The 15280-nt window shown below is 44.7% G+C and overlaps 1 protein-coding gene and 1 long non-coding RNA gene across 35 annotated transcripts in view; one reads left to right on the top strand and one right to left on the bottom strand.

The window, feature by feature from the left end:
• LOC116096893 overlaps positions 1-1719 on the top strand; it is a 5361-nt gene extending 3642 nt beyond the window's left edge. The window contains exon 3 of the long non-coding RNA XR_004121151.1: positions 775-1719. This is a non-coding gene — a long non-coding RNA (uncharacterized LOC116096893). The remainder of the gene's footprint in view (positions 1-774) is intronic.
• Eif4g3 (eukaryotic translation initiation factor 4 gamma 3) overlaps positions 1-15280 on the bottom strand; it is a 217147-nt gene that overhangs the window by 77270 nt on the left and 124597 nt on the right. For 30 of the 34 annotated variants that reach the window (XM_031379180.1, XM_031379179.1, XM_031379178.1 and 27 more), the window contains 2 exons: positions 12945-13053; positions 7203-8027 (listed from right to left, as the gene is read on the bottom strand). In XM_031379180.1, the coding sequence (XP_031235040.1) occupies positions 7203-8027; positions 12945-13053 (934 nt within the window). Of the gene's footprint in view, positions 1-6972; positions 7105-7202; positions 8028-12944; positions 13054-15280 lie in introns of those variants that run through there. The other 4 variants (XM_031379151.1, XM_031379181.1, XM_031379184.1 and 1 more) reach the window with 3 other exon arrangements.

Raw genomic sequence — 15280 nt, 5'->3', positions numbered from 1 at the left:
CTCAGAAATCCACCTGCCTCTGCCTCCCAAGTGCTGGGATTAAAGGCGTATGCCACCACCGCCTGGCCGAATTAACTTTCAAGTAGATTCCCGAGTACAAGAACATGATTTAGTAGCTGATGGTGCACTCTGTTAATCCCAGCACTTGGAGGCAGGGAGAGGTGGATCTCTGTGAGTTCAAAGCTATACTTGCTTTACATAGCAAGTTCCAGGCCAGTCAACATGTGAGATAGCTGGTTCAAAAAAGAAACACACAGACACAACACAACAACAAAAATCCCCAAGTATATTTCCCTTAATTTTTGTTAATGAATGGAGAGCTTATTATTAAGGTCTATAGAAAAGCGAAAAGAAAGCAACTGCATCAGAGTGGGCGAGTAGGCATGTCCCACAGACAGGTGACAAATGTGGTACTCATTTCCAAGAATGAAAAGTCATTAACTTTTATAAGTCATTTTAATTTATTATTAGTGTGTGTGTGTGTGTGTGTGTGTGTACACAGAGGTCAAAGGACAGTTCTGTGGCTCTCTCTTAGCACCTTTATGTGGGTTCTGGGGATCAACCACCTCACTAGCCTTTGCAAAATTATTTTCTTTGAATTAAGTTTTTTTTTTTTAAATGATAACTGAATTAGAATTCTAAGCAAAGTAGTCTTTATCAGTAATTTACAAGGATCAGGTCTTACTGCAAAAATCCTCAGATTCTCATTTTACTCTCATCTATTTTGATGGAAACACGGTGGTCTGTATCAGGTTTCCTTTTCCCTCCTTTTAGCCTTGAAGCCCTGACCTGCACGACAGCAGGTGTTCTGTGCACCGCTCCCAACTGCTCCCTGGAGTGCTGTTTCAGCACCCGTGGATCCACACAGTCTGTCAGAGCTGCCATATTAACACCCATCCTAACAGTCCCTGGAAACAGGCCTTCTGGATCATCTGGTTTCTACAACAGATGCGGTGATGAAAATATGTCGGTCACACCGACAGACTTCTGAGAGCTGAAGTGCAGCAGCCTCTGTACAGAAGCTGATCTTAGAATCTGAGTGTGCCCAGAGAGTAGCGGTTTGGCACAGGACTGCCACTGCAGGCAGATTAGCCCCAGGCATCATACACAATTGAGTATGATGTAGCTAGTTCTGAGCCGTGTGTATTTTGCTGATTATAGCTACATCCGAGTGTCTCCTGTTACAGTGCTCTAGTGCCTGTCAGGTGGCAGCACAGACACGGCCACAGTGTAAGAATTTTACCCAATGCTTAAGTCCTTATATGCCTCCTTCCTCAGGCCATTTGCGACTCTCGGCCTACATTCCTCTCAGGCACTGAGTTCTGCTTTGTATTCTGGACTATTTTAAGTAACAATTTCAGTTGAGTGTACTCTTGTATAAGACTCCCGTAGTCCTAAGCAGTCAGTACTTCCACGGCAGTGAAACCCTTAGGCTGCTGCACGTAGGAACCCCTCTTCAAGGCGCTTTGTTGCTTCATTTTCTGCTGAGGCACAATGGCTGAAAATTTAGCTTCTATTTTTGGGTCAGCATCAGGTCCATTTCCTGCTCTGTTGTGCCAAAAATGTTTCCACATTTCATTATGTTGTCCTTGCTCTTCTATACAAAGGCTTATGTGCAAGATTAAGTGTGCTGTGAGTTGACGCCCTTTTGTGGAAAGGGAAAGGGTTGATCTCACTGATGGAATTTAATAAAGTACCCTAGACAACAGCAGGTGCTTACTGACATTCCAGGAAAGATCAAAAGTCTATCTAGGGGCAGAAGGGTTGAGACTTTATCCGTATGTTAGAGCTAGGACGTTTACTAGTAACGGAGCACAGTTCCGGAGGTAAAGGCTTAACTACCTAAGCCTCACTGGCCCCACTTCACAATGTTGCTCCGTGCTCCCTGTGCACCTTCCTCTGAATTCCAGCTCCATGTCCACCCTCATCTCTTATCAGTAGAAGGTGGGATATGGAACTCACACAGGAGAACAGTGTGAGTAGTGTTTGTCTGTTGGCTCATGGCATGTATGCCATGTCATTGGGCAACTGTGCCCTCAGTGAGAAGGTAGGCCCCTGCAGCGAGCCCGGGAGCATGCTCTCCCAGGTCCCCAAGCAGCTGCTCTGGCGAGTTTGCATTTAGCAAGCCCTCCTCTTACCATCATGTTGACTGCGGTTTACTTTAAGGTAAATGTGGTACAAATGCAAAGGCATGGATTACTACAGCCTCAGCTCAGAACTCAGAGATCAGCACAACAGTCAGCGTCCCTCTACGATGCTCTTCATCTCTGAGTGAGATGGGTACCGTGAATTCAGAAACCCAGATTGAAAACCACCCCTCCTACTTTGAGTCCGACAACCTCTTTTAACTTTAACTCAACTCAATGTGACCTTCACAATTGAGACAGGGCGTTATGGAGCCCCTAGTCCCATAGCTCTTCACCTTGCCCATCCCAGGATTTACACACTTGTCTCTATGGGAAACCCTCAGAGGAAAGGCATTTCAATCACTTCTGCATTCAAAGGTCTGAAGATAAATAATATGGTAAGTGCAAATGAAAATCACCGGAACAAATGAGATCAGATCACTATTCAATTTAATCCCAGATACTCTAGAAAGAGACATGAGTGGGAGTCTAATAACACCACAGTTAGGCCACCAGGATTCTTGGAGGTTTGTGATGGTATAAAATTTGATTATTTTCTTGGTCCTAAATTATGGTTGAGAAGAGACAACCAAAAGGGTATTCTAATTTACTTAAAAATAAATTGTGCTGGGCAGTGGAGGCAGGCAGATTTCTGAGTTCCAGGATAGCTAGGGCTACACAGAGAAACCCTGTCTCAAAAAAACAAAACAACAAAAAAAATAAAATAAAATACAGGGGCTGGAGGCATAATTCAGGATAGCAAATGAATGCACTCACAGGACTCCCAACACCTAGTAAAGGACACGGTTGGCAGGAAGCCTGCACTCTGTAATGTGAGTGCCTCTTACTGTCAATGGTATTGCTCAAATGTTTCTCAAACTAAGAAAGGAAACATTCTCTGTAATCAAGTATTTGGCCTGCGGGGCCAGTGGCTCGGCAAGTAAGAGCTTGCTGTGAAGGCCTGCAGGCTTCAGTTCACTGCCTGAACCCAGTGGAAGGAGAGAAGAGCTGTTCACTGATCTGATCCCCCATTTCCCATCGCTGCTCCTACCTTCTCCTCACAGACATAATAAAATTAAAAATATATGTACAACTAAGAATATATACATGTCAAAACAATGACACAAACAGCTGGGTGGTGCACCAGGTTAGAACCATGCTCGACGGTCTGGTTTCAGACCGCAGTCCCTGCCCCCAGCCAAAAAAAAAAAAAAAAAATTGTGAGGAATACTTAAATTCTTCCCATTCATAAAACTGAAGACTGTGACTCAGTCACTAGTAAAACCTGTAGGTCTGACAGGCGTCAGAACAATCGGAACAGTTCTTACTGCTTGGTCCAGTCACATCGTCAAGGTCTACATCACACACAAGGTAACAGCTCCTAGGCAGCATTGTCTCAGGGAATCCTGAGCACCGGGACCTGCGTACGCAGGGCTGAAAACCCATTTGACTTCCTGTGAAATCACCGACTTAACTCGGATATTTGTTTTCTTAACTGATTTTTGTTATTTTTTTTTGTGGTGGGGAGCTGGGGAGGTTGGTCATTTTGAGACAGGGTCTCACTGTGCGGTTCTGGCTGTCCTGGAACCCACTATGTAGGCCTTGAACTGCCTGTGCCTCTGAGAATTCAAAAGAATCAAGACATGTTTTATTAGCCTATAGAGTATTTGCTACACATGCCACCCTCCCCCACTCACCTCTCACCTTGCATTGCACCTCTTTTGCTGATAGAATTTCCTTATAGGGTATATGATGTGTGGAGTCACACATAGATGTAACACACAGATGTAATTTAAGCAGCAGGCTGAGGCAGAGGCAGGCAGATCTCTGTGAGTTCTAGGCCACCCTGGTCTATAGACTGTGTTCCAGGACAGCCAGGGAGGGCCACAAAAAGCTCTCAAGAAGACAAAGAAGCAGGCCGGGGAGGTGAGTGTAAAGTCTGCTTCTGCCACAAACTGCAAGAGGTCTCATTTTCTCTGTGGTAGTAGGGTTGTTGTGAAGGCTAACAAAAGACAACACCACAGTGCTTCAAAAATAGCAAGCCTCGGGCGGGAGAGATGGCTCAGCGGTAAGAGCACCGACTGCTCTTCCACCAGAGGTTCTGTAACGGGATCTGATGCCCTCTTCTGGTGTGTCTGAAGACAGCAATGTATTCACATAAAAAGTCTGAGAAGAAAGGGAGGAGAAAAATGTGTGGCCCCAGATTCTCAGATCCTGAGCTTTAAGATAGCGCATTTTCAGGAAAGCATGCCAAATCCATGCATCATGAACAGACACAAACATGGAAAGCAGAAAGGCTCAAGAGGGAGCTGGGTAGGGCGGAGCTCAAGGGCCTAGAAAGGATGGCTCAACCAAAAAGGCAGTTTTGTTTTGTACAAAATCAGCAAGAAATAGTATTACTCAGCTGACAGGCTGCTCAGCAGACCCACATTGAGAAGTTACACATAAAAGAATCCTGTTTCCGTGACTGACACACACGGCACAGACATGAGGACAGATCTGTTTCTTCTCTCCATAACTTACTGCCTGGGTTATTGAATCACACAGCACATACAGCACGGCATCACAGGTCTAACTATGTGTGGGCTAGTTTTATGTCAACCTGACACAAGCTAGGCTTTTGGGAAGAGGGAAACTGAGAATGCTTCTACCTCATTAGCCTGTGGGGAAGCCTGCAGGGCATTTTCTTGATCAAGTTGGTCTTAAGAGTACATAAGAAAAAAACCCAAAAATACTGAGCAAGCCAGGAGGAAGTCAGTAGGCAGCCCTCTCCTCCTTATGTCTGCGCTGACTTCCTTGTATGACAGACTACGAACTTGATGAAATAAACACAGTGGTGTTTGTTAAAGCAATAGAACCTTAGCTAAGGCGCTTCACCAAGGGTTTTCATCATGAATGATCAAGTCCATTTGTTTAGGTTAAGAGTGGGAAGCCAGAGAACCATCCAGAAAATCCCAGGAAGCTCAGAGTAGGGGGTTGAGTGGCAGTGGCTAATACACAAAACTAGAGTGTTACAAGGCTATCCATTGGAAGGGTACATCTTAGCACACACAAATTATACTCACTGATCCTACCTATATGAGGAGAAGGTGCAACTGTCTCCACAGCAAGGGTGATGCCTGAGAAAAGTCTTTATAGAAACAATGATCTAGAGACTACAATGTAAGTAATGAACACTTATACTGAAACTAGAAAGGTGAGACTCCCACCCTAGCCAGGAAGACTTCTGTGAGTTAGAGGCCAGCCTGAGCTATAGTTGAGATGTCTCCAATGTATACACTCAAATTCCTGTAAAAACAGCCCAAAGAGATTATGGTCTCTATGAGACGATCGTCACCACCATTTCTTGGTTCTGTTTTGTTTTCTTCGAGGCAGGTGTAGCCCTAGCTCACCCATTACCTACTTGTGTCAGCCTCCTAACTTGGGGGATTACAAGCATATACCACCACATCGGCTTCTTTTAATCAATACACTTCTTTTAATCAATACACAGTTGTAAGTGACACTGAATTGTGTATTTTCTTGCAGTACTCGAGGCTTCGGTGTGCAAGGTGAAGGCAGCAGTGGGAAGCAAGCAGGGCATTAGATAGAGCAATTCCACAGGCTGGCTGGAGGGTGTGTGAACAACCAATCTGTGGCAAAGAAAGGCTATTCTGAGCATGACATCTGCGTAGTCTTCAGATGTGCACCTAACTATCCATCCAGCCTTTCTGTAGCTCACACTTGCATGGCCACAAACAACGGGCAGATGCTCCCCATGAAGATCCAAGTGGGACTTGAGCTACTAGAAGCTTGGCGATATTTCTGAGGGAGTGTCTACGGTTTTCCAAGAAACACTTAAAATGCTAAACTATCAGGCAAACGACTTTTACAGCCCTGGAATGGAAGCATATTGAAATACGTGCCTGTCTAGCACAGGGACAACACTTATTTGTAAACAGCTCACCTGCTGCATGTACCAAAGTCAATGGAACAAGGTGCAGAGAATGGCTTGTGCTAACTTGGACATGGTAGTGCTTTCGTATTCTGGGCTGCTCTCTGCAGATTCAGACCAGTAAGCTCTAGGAAAACTTGGGGGTTAAAAATGTTGAAACTCTGACTAAATTTTGATAAAAAAATTTCATGCTGGAGAGATGCCTCAATTCTTGCAGAGGACCTAAGGTTCATTTCCCAGCACCCACATGGCAGCTCACAACCAGGGGATCTGACATGGCTTCTCACCGCAAGCATGCATGTGGTATCACACACGTGTGCGCGAGCACATACACAGAGGCAAATACACACAAGGTGATCTTAAAATTTTTTAATTGATACTAGGACCATCAGATCCTAGGTAATACTAAAAATCAAACTGAATTGAGGAAGACTATAAAAATTTCAAGATAAAAGTGATAGATAGAAACTTAAAAGAAAAATAAAACTTTCTTTTCAGTCTAACTTAGACAGGGATCTATCTTTACACATTGCAGAAAACCTGGATGTCACGTGCAGAAAGAGCAGCCTCAAATTCAAGGGTGACCAAGCCCTCCTGCCTCCATCTCCAAAGTGCTGGAGTTATAAGTGTGCACTATCACTGCCAACCTAAAGTGAAACTTTTAAAAAGTATGTAACCAAAGAGGGCTTTGTTCTTCAAGAGCAGTTGTAAGCTGTGATGCTTAGCACCATTTCCCTGACTGGTCCTCCACGCAGGACTGTTATACACGGCTGGCTGGGTTAGAATCCTGAGAGGAGAGGGCTGGGTGGGAGTGAAAGATCATGCTAACTTCCATTCTAGTTTTGAAGCAGCAGAGAAAAAGACTGAGGAAATGAGTTTAAAAAACAAAAGTAACAAAACAAACTCAACATGCATAGAGACATATACCTTGGAGGCATTTAGTGTATTTTAGACAATGGAGTAACTCTTTTGCAGGCTGTACTAAAAAAACAAGCACACCACTGAAGAAATCAGACTAGGAATTTCAGCATTCATTCGATGTTTCTGGAAGTCAAGGAAAGTAGCCAATTAAAAAATCACTCCAGCACCGTGTCTTCCTCACGGGCAGCAAGCGCACAAGCATTAAGGGCAGAGCGGCTTACCTGGGGCAGGGCTCCGTCCTGAATGAAAGTTCTCGGGGTCTGCGGTCTCCTCTGCTCGCCCGGCTGCCTCTGCCTCTGCTTTGTCCACCGTCTCCTTTGCATCCTTGCTAAGGCAAGTTCTCAGGCTTTCTCCCTCTTCGGCGGCAACTCTCTGGACATCAGTGGCAACAGCAGGAGAACGAGCAATGGTGGCAGATAGGACAACAGGAGGACAAGGAGGTGAAGCGGGGGGAGTTGGAGGAGCTGGGGAGAAGGAAGGCAGCGTGGATGGGGCAATGGAAGTCGGGGTACACTCCACTTTCATTTCTTCCTGGGGATGTTCCAGAATCTCCAATTCGAGAGTCAATGGCAGCACTTCCTGTCTCACCATGTCCACAGTGTTCTCCTTGGCTGGTAATTTTTCACCAACTCCATTCATTTCATTAATTAGGATAGTACTAGAAATTAGCTGGCTATCATGAGGTGCTACACTACAGGGTTTCTTGCATATATCATTGTTATCTGTTAGTGAAGGGCCTGATGCTGCTGTGCAAGATGTGGGGCTGGGTACAGGAGGTGCATCTTCTTTTGAGGAAGAAAGTTCACACTTGTCCTCAGCAGTGAACAGTGGCTGACTGCTAAGGGCAGCGGACATGGGGGAAGGAACTGAACTCCGGGCAAGTGGAGGAAGGGTGGAGGGTGATGAAGTCCGAGTAGGCTCTGGGGTAGGCTCTCCTGCAGCAGTCTCAGGCATCTGGCCTGCTTGCTCTTTCGTCTCCCCACTAAGCACGAGCCTAAGGACTGTTGAAGGAGACTGGAACACTGGATCTGGTTTTGGCTTTTCTTCTGGTGAAAAAGAAATAAAATATTTTAAGAATAATTTTGAATTATATAATATACAGTACTGCCTTACACCAAGTCTGTCCATCACTTACCCATACTCATGGGCAAGAAAAGAGACCAAAATACTGGACTCCAAAGACACTGGGCTGGTTGTTCTCTAGTTCTACTTCCTAGGTCTTGGTCTCCAGGACACTGACACGTGACATTTGCTGAGGTGTAAGACAATTCACCATATGGTGACATCAGGAGAACAAGAGGAGACCTCATAGAAGCTAATATTAGATCTTCCCCATTCACCTTACTATGTACCCTGGGCTCATGGTCAGTCCTCTTGCCACAGCCTACTGAATGCTGGGATTATAGGCGTGGCCACCACATCCAACTCAGCTCAACCATCCTTAAGATAAAACTGCCCCTGCCTCTTTTCTACCTTGTTTCCTCTGATTATTTTTCTCGTATGGACATACTACTATCCAGGCACAACAGTACAATGAACAATAATCAGAAACCAAACTATTATAAACTCCCCAAGCACTTTAGCATCAAAGGTAGTTTCAAAATTAACTTTCGTTTCTCTGAAAAGGTTCTAACCAAAATCAGCAGCAGTGTGGAAACAAACATCCGTTTCCTCAGAGGGAAACGAAGGTAAGGATCCAATAAGCCAATCGCTAGGCATTGCTTCATGAGAAACATTTGTGTGTGTGTGTGTGTGTGTGTGTGTATGTATATATATATATACACATATAGAGAGATATAGAGTGTTTATATGTAAATATAATCTGTGTGCGGAGAAAACAACAACAAACTAGAAAATGATAACCATAAAGAAAAAGAAGTGCTAATCAACTGAGTTCTTGGATTCCAGGTAAAGGACATGGGAATCACTGTGAGAGGGAGGTCCCTGATGTCCCCAGCTTGGGCTTCCTTACATGTCCAGTTCTCTACAACAGCCAAGTCTGAGAGACTCTCCTCTAATGTAGCCCGCACCCACGAAGATGACTGCAGCAATGGAAATCCTGTGAAGGAGAACACTGCCGTGCAGAGCAGAGCAAGTGACCATGCTAAGGTGAGCGCTTCACATCCTCAGGATTCACTCCCACTGCCGGGCGGGTAGCTGAGGCATCCACCTACAAGACTGCCCTTTCTCATCATTGGAAGGAAGAGCAGTAAATGCTCAACCCCAAATGTCTCAGATTAAGTTGGCAGGGCAGAAAGAAACAATACATGGAAACCGTATGAGTTCATTATACATATATGTGTTCTGTGTTGATCATGTTTAACAGATATTCATTAATTACATAGCTCTGAGAAACTCCCATCTTTTAGGGCTGCTGCACAGGTCACACGCTGTACATGGTAACTTCCAAAGTTCCTCTCAGGACAAGCTCCTTAGTCTGGACAGAGTTTATTTACTTCAACATGTCTGGGTGTTGGACACACGTTTTTCTTTCATTTTGCTGCTCCAGTTTCTACAATGAATGTATCATAATTATAAGAATGACCGACCAGTGGCCTAGATGGGTGCTTGTGACTATGTCTCATGACCACCAAGCAGGTGCCAGGGCCGTTTATGAGAAAGGGGCCAAGAATGGCATTATCCTCTATTTGAGGGGCAAACCTGCCCCAAATGCCAACAGAACCCCAGCTGGGTCAGGGTGTAGTTACAACAGAATGCCATTTCTGAATGCAAAGTGTACTTTTCCCAAACACATTAGGACTGACTATAGGGACCGCCGTGTCCATCTCTACCAGCGCCCTGTGCCCGGGCAGCAATATGCTGCACTGGCTGAAGTCTCTCTAAGGAACAGAAGTGCCTTAGGGCTCTCTGCTGTCAGAGGTGAACACCAAGTAGAGTCCCTCGTGCATTTAATAGCTCTCTCTATAAGCGTTGTGTCACTGTCTTCATACAACACCAGACAACTGGAAATGGTACACATGTCTTCTCATGTAATGGGGATTCTGAGAAAGCAGAGTGACAATGGCAGCTGATATGTACTAAGCACAGGTGGGCTAATGGCCACCCGCATTGTTCTCTACATTTCTTTCCCCACCACAAGGACAGACTACAATGTTCATGTCTTACAAAAGAGGAAACTGAGGCTTAGAGATTGGTTCTGGTCCAGAAACTACTGAACTAGCACATGACTCAAGAGTGACTTCAAACCCCACATTTCTCTACTCAGGGTGAGGCATCAGACATTTCCAGTAGGAAAGGACATCCTGTGACCAAGGCAGACCCTCAGCAGTGACAGATCCATTGACAAGACAGAAAACCAACAGCAGGGCAGAGCAGAGACTACTGTCTGGGGCTATAAGAACAGTGCAGTCCCCTAAGCAGCTCCAGGCCTAGAACTCTGTACGTAGAAAAGGTCAGACTCTGCACAGAGGTGTGGGTGCCCACACCCAGCCGACAAGTCTTTTAAGTAAGTGCATTCCTTTACACTTCTTTACCCTAAAAGGAATTTAATATCTGAAAAGCAGCATAAAGAAAAATGCATAATCAAAAAAGAACAGAATAAAAACTCCTACCTCAAGAGCACTTTCTAGCAGCATTTGAGTTGCAACCACAGCTGCAAAAGCCCTTGAGGCTGGGGTGCGTTAGTGGGTGGGAAGCTTGCCTCGCAGGATCGATACCCAGGATTCTATCCTCAATACCACATGAGCTGTGGTACACATGTGTGGTACACATTTCTAATTTAAGAATCCAGGAGATACGGCAGAAAATCCTGAGTTCAAAGTCATCCTTACCTACATACGGAGCTGGAGGCCAACCTGGGCTTCAGGAGACCATGCTTCAACATAGAAAACAAACACCAAACAAAATCCTACCTCGTATGAAAATCATTTCAAATATTGACAGTCTATGAGAATCCTGAAGGAAATCCTCGATGTGACAATCACTTCAGTCACAAAGAGCTGCCCATTTTGATGCTCTAAAACTGTATGTGTCAATACACCTACACCTGTATGTCAGCCTGAAACTTTTTTTTTGTTAAGTTTCTTCTAAGACAAGAAAACAGCTAAGGGTTTCTAGAATTTTCCACTTTCCCTTCCTCAAAATATATACAGACCTGAAAGTGTCAAAATAGAAATATTTCATATTTTTAAAATTTGAGCATTCTTTTTCCTAAAACAACTTTAACTAATGTTGTCAGGCAGGTCTGAACTCTTATTATCCAGTGTGTCATGGCTGTTCTTGTAATGAAGCCTAGCTGTGGAAGAAGGATGCAAAGAAGATGGATTCAACAGAGTTGTGCACAGATATGCTCAACATGCCCAGGTGGATTACATCTGTACAAAAGTGCACTAAAATTTAAAGGAAAATCTACTACAAATGCATTACAGCTACACTCCTAAAGGCAGGACCTGGAATCCAGCACTCAGCACACATGCCACAGCTCTGGGACCTGGAATTCAGTACTCAGCACACATGCAATGGCTCTGGGACCTGGAATTCAGTACTCAGCACACATGCAATGGCTCTGGGTCCTGGAATTCAGCACTCAGCACACATGCAATGGCTCTGGGTCCTGGAATTCAGTACTCAGCACACATGCAATGGCTCTGGGTCCTGGAATTCAGCACTCAGCACATACGAACCTTCTGCATGTCTGATTGCTGCCGAGGTGACAGTCTTTAGAAGCAAGCCAGCTAAGGGTTTTTCATCTTTTGATTTTAAAATGATCTTATAAAGGTTTAATGCTACTGTCAATAGTCAATGGGGAGGGAGGGTCTTGTATTTCATAGTATCCTTTCACTTGTGGGAAAACTGAAATCAGCAGGTGTGAAAGTTCCTATCTGTAATCTCAGCTCTCAGGAGGCTGAAGAATTAGAGGCCAGCTCACACTACATAACAAGTTCCAGGCCAGCCTAAGATTCAGTCAGTATGAGACTTCTTTTAAACAAAACCACCAACAAATAAACAAGCTTTTCAAAAAAGCTTGAATGTAATTAATTTGTGAAACAAAACCCTCTGAGAAAGTAAAAAACATAAAAATGGAATCATGCATTCCAAGTATCAACAATAACATTTTAAAAGTTCTAGGACAGCCAGGGCTGCACAGAGAACCCTGTCTTGAAATACAAAACACCAACAATGACAATAAAAAACCCCAACAACAAACACCCCAAAAAGCTAGCTGTAGTAGATCTGATGAATGGAGACCTCCAAGTGCACACAGTGGTTTCTGCTCACTGGAGAGTGAAGGCGGAAGCAGAAGAGAGCAGGCTCCTGCTGCTGCTCCCTTTGCTACTGAGCACTAGACACAAGTTCCACAAAGGTTAAGCAGTCAGGAGGAAAAGACCATGTCTCACTTTCAAGGGTCAGTGTTTTTTCTCCCAAAGGTATTGTACTTGTTTTCAATAAGCACCTTGCAGCTTGTCCTCTGCTCAATAGCAGGAAGCCTGTGCACTGTTCCTGTATCAGCTGCTATCATTTCCAAGGAGGTGGGAAAGTCCTCCCAAGAGCCCTGGCCCTGGCAGAAGAACTGCAAGGCCCAGGGGGCGCCCAGCAGGACATCACAGCTGGGGCCTCTGCTTCCAGAGCTCTAGTTCCTTCTTCTCTCATGGGGTCTGGTGGGTGCCTCAGGCTTGCAGGAAACATGTTATCTTCTCTGAGAAATAGCAACTACCCCACTGAATGGTGAAAACACACCTGGTTGCTCTTGTAAATCAATAGATAGAGACATATGCTTTGATTCCCATCCTCAAGCTAAGTGTTTCCTTTCCCCTCACACGAGCTAGGGGTTTACTTACACATAGAGAGCAACAGCAAGGCAGGTGAAATGTAAGACCCTTCCCCTCCCTTCCTACAAGCTCACTTTCTACCTTAGATTTGCCTCAGGTGTTGGACAGGATCCCGAGAGCAATGTCGTTATACAAGAGACTAAAGAGAGAGGGAGGAAACAGTCATACACAAACCTTGCTTCTGGTCGCTAGCTGCAGTGACAGGGGTGCTGGCAGCAAGATGAGCGCTCTCCACAGTCCCATATACCACAGGGCTGTGCTCAGGGACCTGGCTGGGCAGCTGCTGGGATTTGAAGTACAAAAAAGGGTGATAATGAGCGCGCGAACAGAAAAACTAGCAACATGGAAGCCAAGCAAGAGGGGGACAGAGGGAGCGAGAGGTCACAAAATTAAAAGAAAAGTGGGGTAGGGTATGTACAGGGGAGAGGAGGACAGAGGCGGCAGGGGAGGGAGGAGAAGAGATGATTACTATTAGCCACAGCAGAGAAGACAGCACAAGCACCCACACATCCACTCCAGTGTTCCTTCCAAGCACAAGCTGAATCACAGCAGTAGCAGCTGCCATGGTGGGACAGGGTTTAACATCCTCCCAGACTGGTTAAAAGTTTTGTCAGCTCTGCTTGTAAAATACTGAGCAAAGCACTCTATCTGCCCAAAGGGGGCAGGACAAGCATATGAAGAGTCTGCAGTCCAGTAACTGACAGAATCAGCACATGGAAGAGGCCCCATGGCTACCACTGCCGCTGGATCTTGGATGGACTGCAACACACAAAGTGGCTGAGGTCCCCTCCACCTTCACTATGGAGCCAGCTTTGGGGAAACCTTGTGGAAACTCTGAAGAATCTGAAAAGCAAGTAAAACTTCTGGCTTCTCAGAACAGGAGAAACTCCCATTTTATATTCAGCCATTCTCTGATACTAAAAAATGCCTGCTAAACCTGGAGCAAGCAGGCTGAGGAACCTAGAGCCATTGCGCAACTGAGAGGGAAGAGCAACACAAGGACAGGCGTTCCGGGTTCCGGACGCACAGTTACACAAAAGCCACAGAAGAAAGCAGTGTCTCCCGAGGGTGACGGCCCACTTTGGTCGCTCAGTATCTTATAATGAGTTCTATAGAATCTGCCAGAGGAGCCCTTCCTATTCCAGGCAGAGAGGCAAGCAGTGCAGGATGATTAAGATATGGGCCACTTAAAGGGGAGGCTAGTAAAATATACTTTCAGTTAAGTGTCTTAAACTTCTCAAAGTGAAACTAGTCAGGCATACTTTAATCCCAGTACTAGGATGACAGAGACAGGTGGATCTCTGAGTTTGAAGCCAACCTGGTTATTGAGTGAGTTCCAGGACTGCACAAAGAAATCCTGTCTTGGGGGAAAAAGTGGAACTATAAATGTAAAAGATCATTTATAATATATAATAAATAACACTGCTTTCTAGGGTGTACAAGATATAATTTGTACACAGCTGTATGTGCAAAGGGTAAAATATCATGAGAAAGGAAATAATGCCACAATTTTGCAAAAGTATTAGATCATCAAAATGCTCAGACTGTACAATTATTTCTCAATGTCAGCTGCAAAGATTAGAGCAAAGACAAAGTTACTATTTTTATTCTGAACCACAGAGAAAGAAATGGGAACTGCCACAATTGTCCTGAGTCCTTATTTTCAGGGGAAACACATATTAAATAAAAAATTAGGAAGGCCTCATAGCCAAGATTTAAAATGTTGATTCTGTTCAATTCTATGGGCTAAAGACAGATACAGAGGAAAAGGAAAGAATCCAAGTTAATCAGTGTTTTAAAAAACAGTTAATTACACACAGAAGAAAACTTTGTATGCCGTGTTGATTAATAAATCCACACACCAGGACCCCAAAGCCCATGAAAAAAGCACCAGAGGGCATTGCCATAATCTCAGCATGGGCACAGAGTGCACACTGGTAGACTGACCACTGACCAGCCAGCCTTACCTAATACAGGAACTTCAGGTTCACTGAAATCATGTTTCAAATAAAAAGGTGGAGACTGGCAGAAATTTGAATAATCAATCACTTTCTTATTGGATTTAGGGTCCATTCTATGAGGTTGAGCCATACCTGAAATTGCTAGTCTCCAAGAACTTGAAACTAGATGGCCATAGGCCCTGAGGGAATATTTACTGCTACTGTTCTGCTAAACGAACAAAGTAACAAAAACTCTAAGAACAAATAGCTATACCCACAGACCAGGGCTTTTGCTCAGCCCTCTTCAGAGCCACTTCCTCTTCAGTAGACAGGAGAAGAAACAGTCCCACAGCTGGACAAAGTGCAGAGAGTGAGAGACTTCAGACATTCAACCCTAAACACTACCTCTTCATCAAACCCCTTCCCACAGAGCTCAGCATCTATGTGGAAGTTGCTCAGGAGTAGACACATATGGACCCCATTTTTGGAGGGAGGAGGGAGCAGAGTGATAGGTAAATTCTCCACTGACAGTGAAAACAGCCAAATTAAATCAGAATAGATTATATTAAA

Source organism: Mastomys coucha, unplaced genomic scaffold, assembly GCF_008632895.1.
Source record: "Mastomys coucha isolate ucsf_1 unplaced genomic scaffold, UCSF_Mcou_1 pScaffold18, whole genome shotgun sequence".
Classification (NCBI taxonomy): Eukaryota; Metazoa; Chordata; class Mammalia; order Rodentia; family Muridae; genus Mastomys; species Mastomys coucha.
Note: the sequence above shows the minus strand (reverse complement) of the source record. Positions and strands in the feature narration are given on the sequence as shown.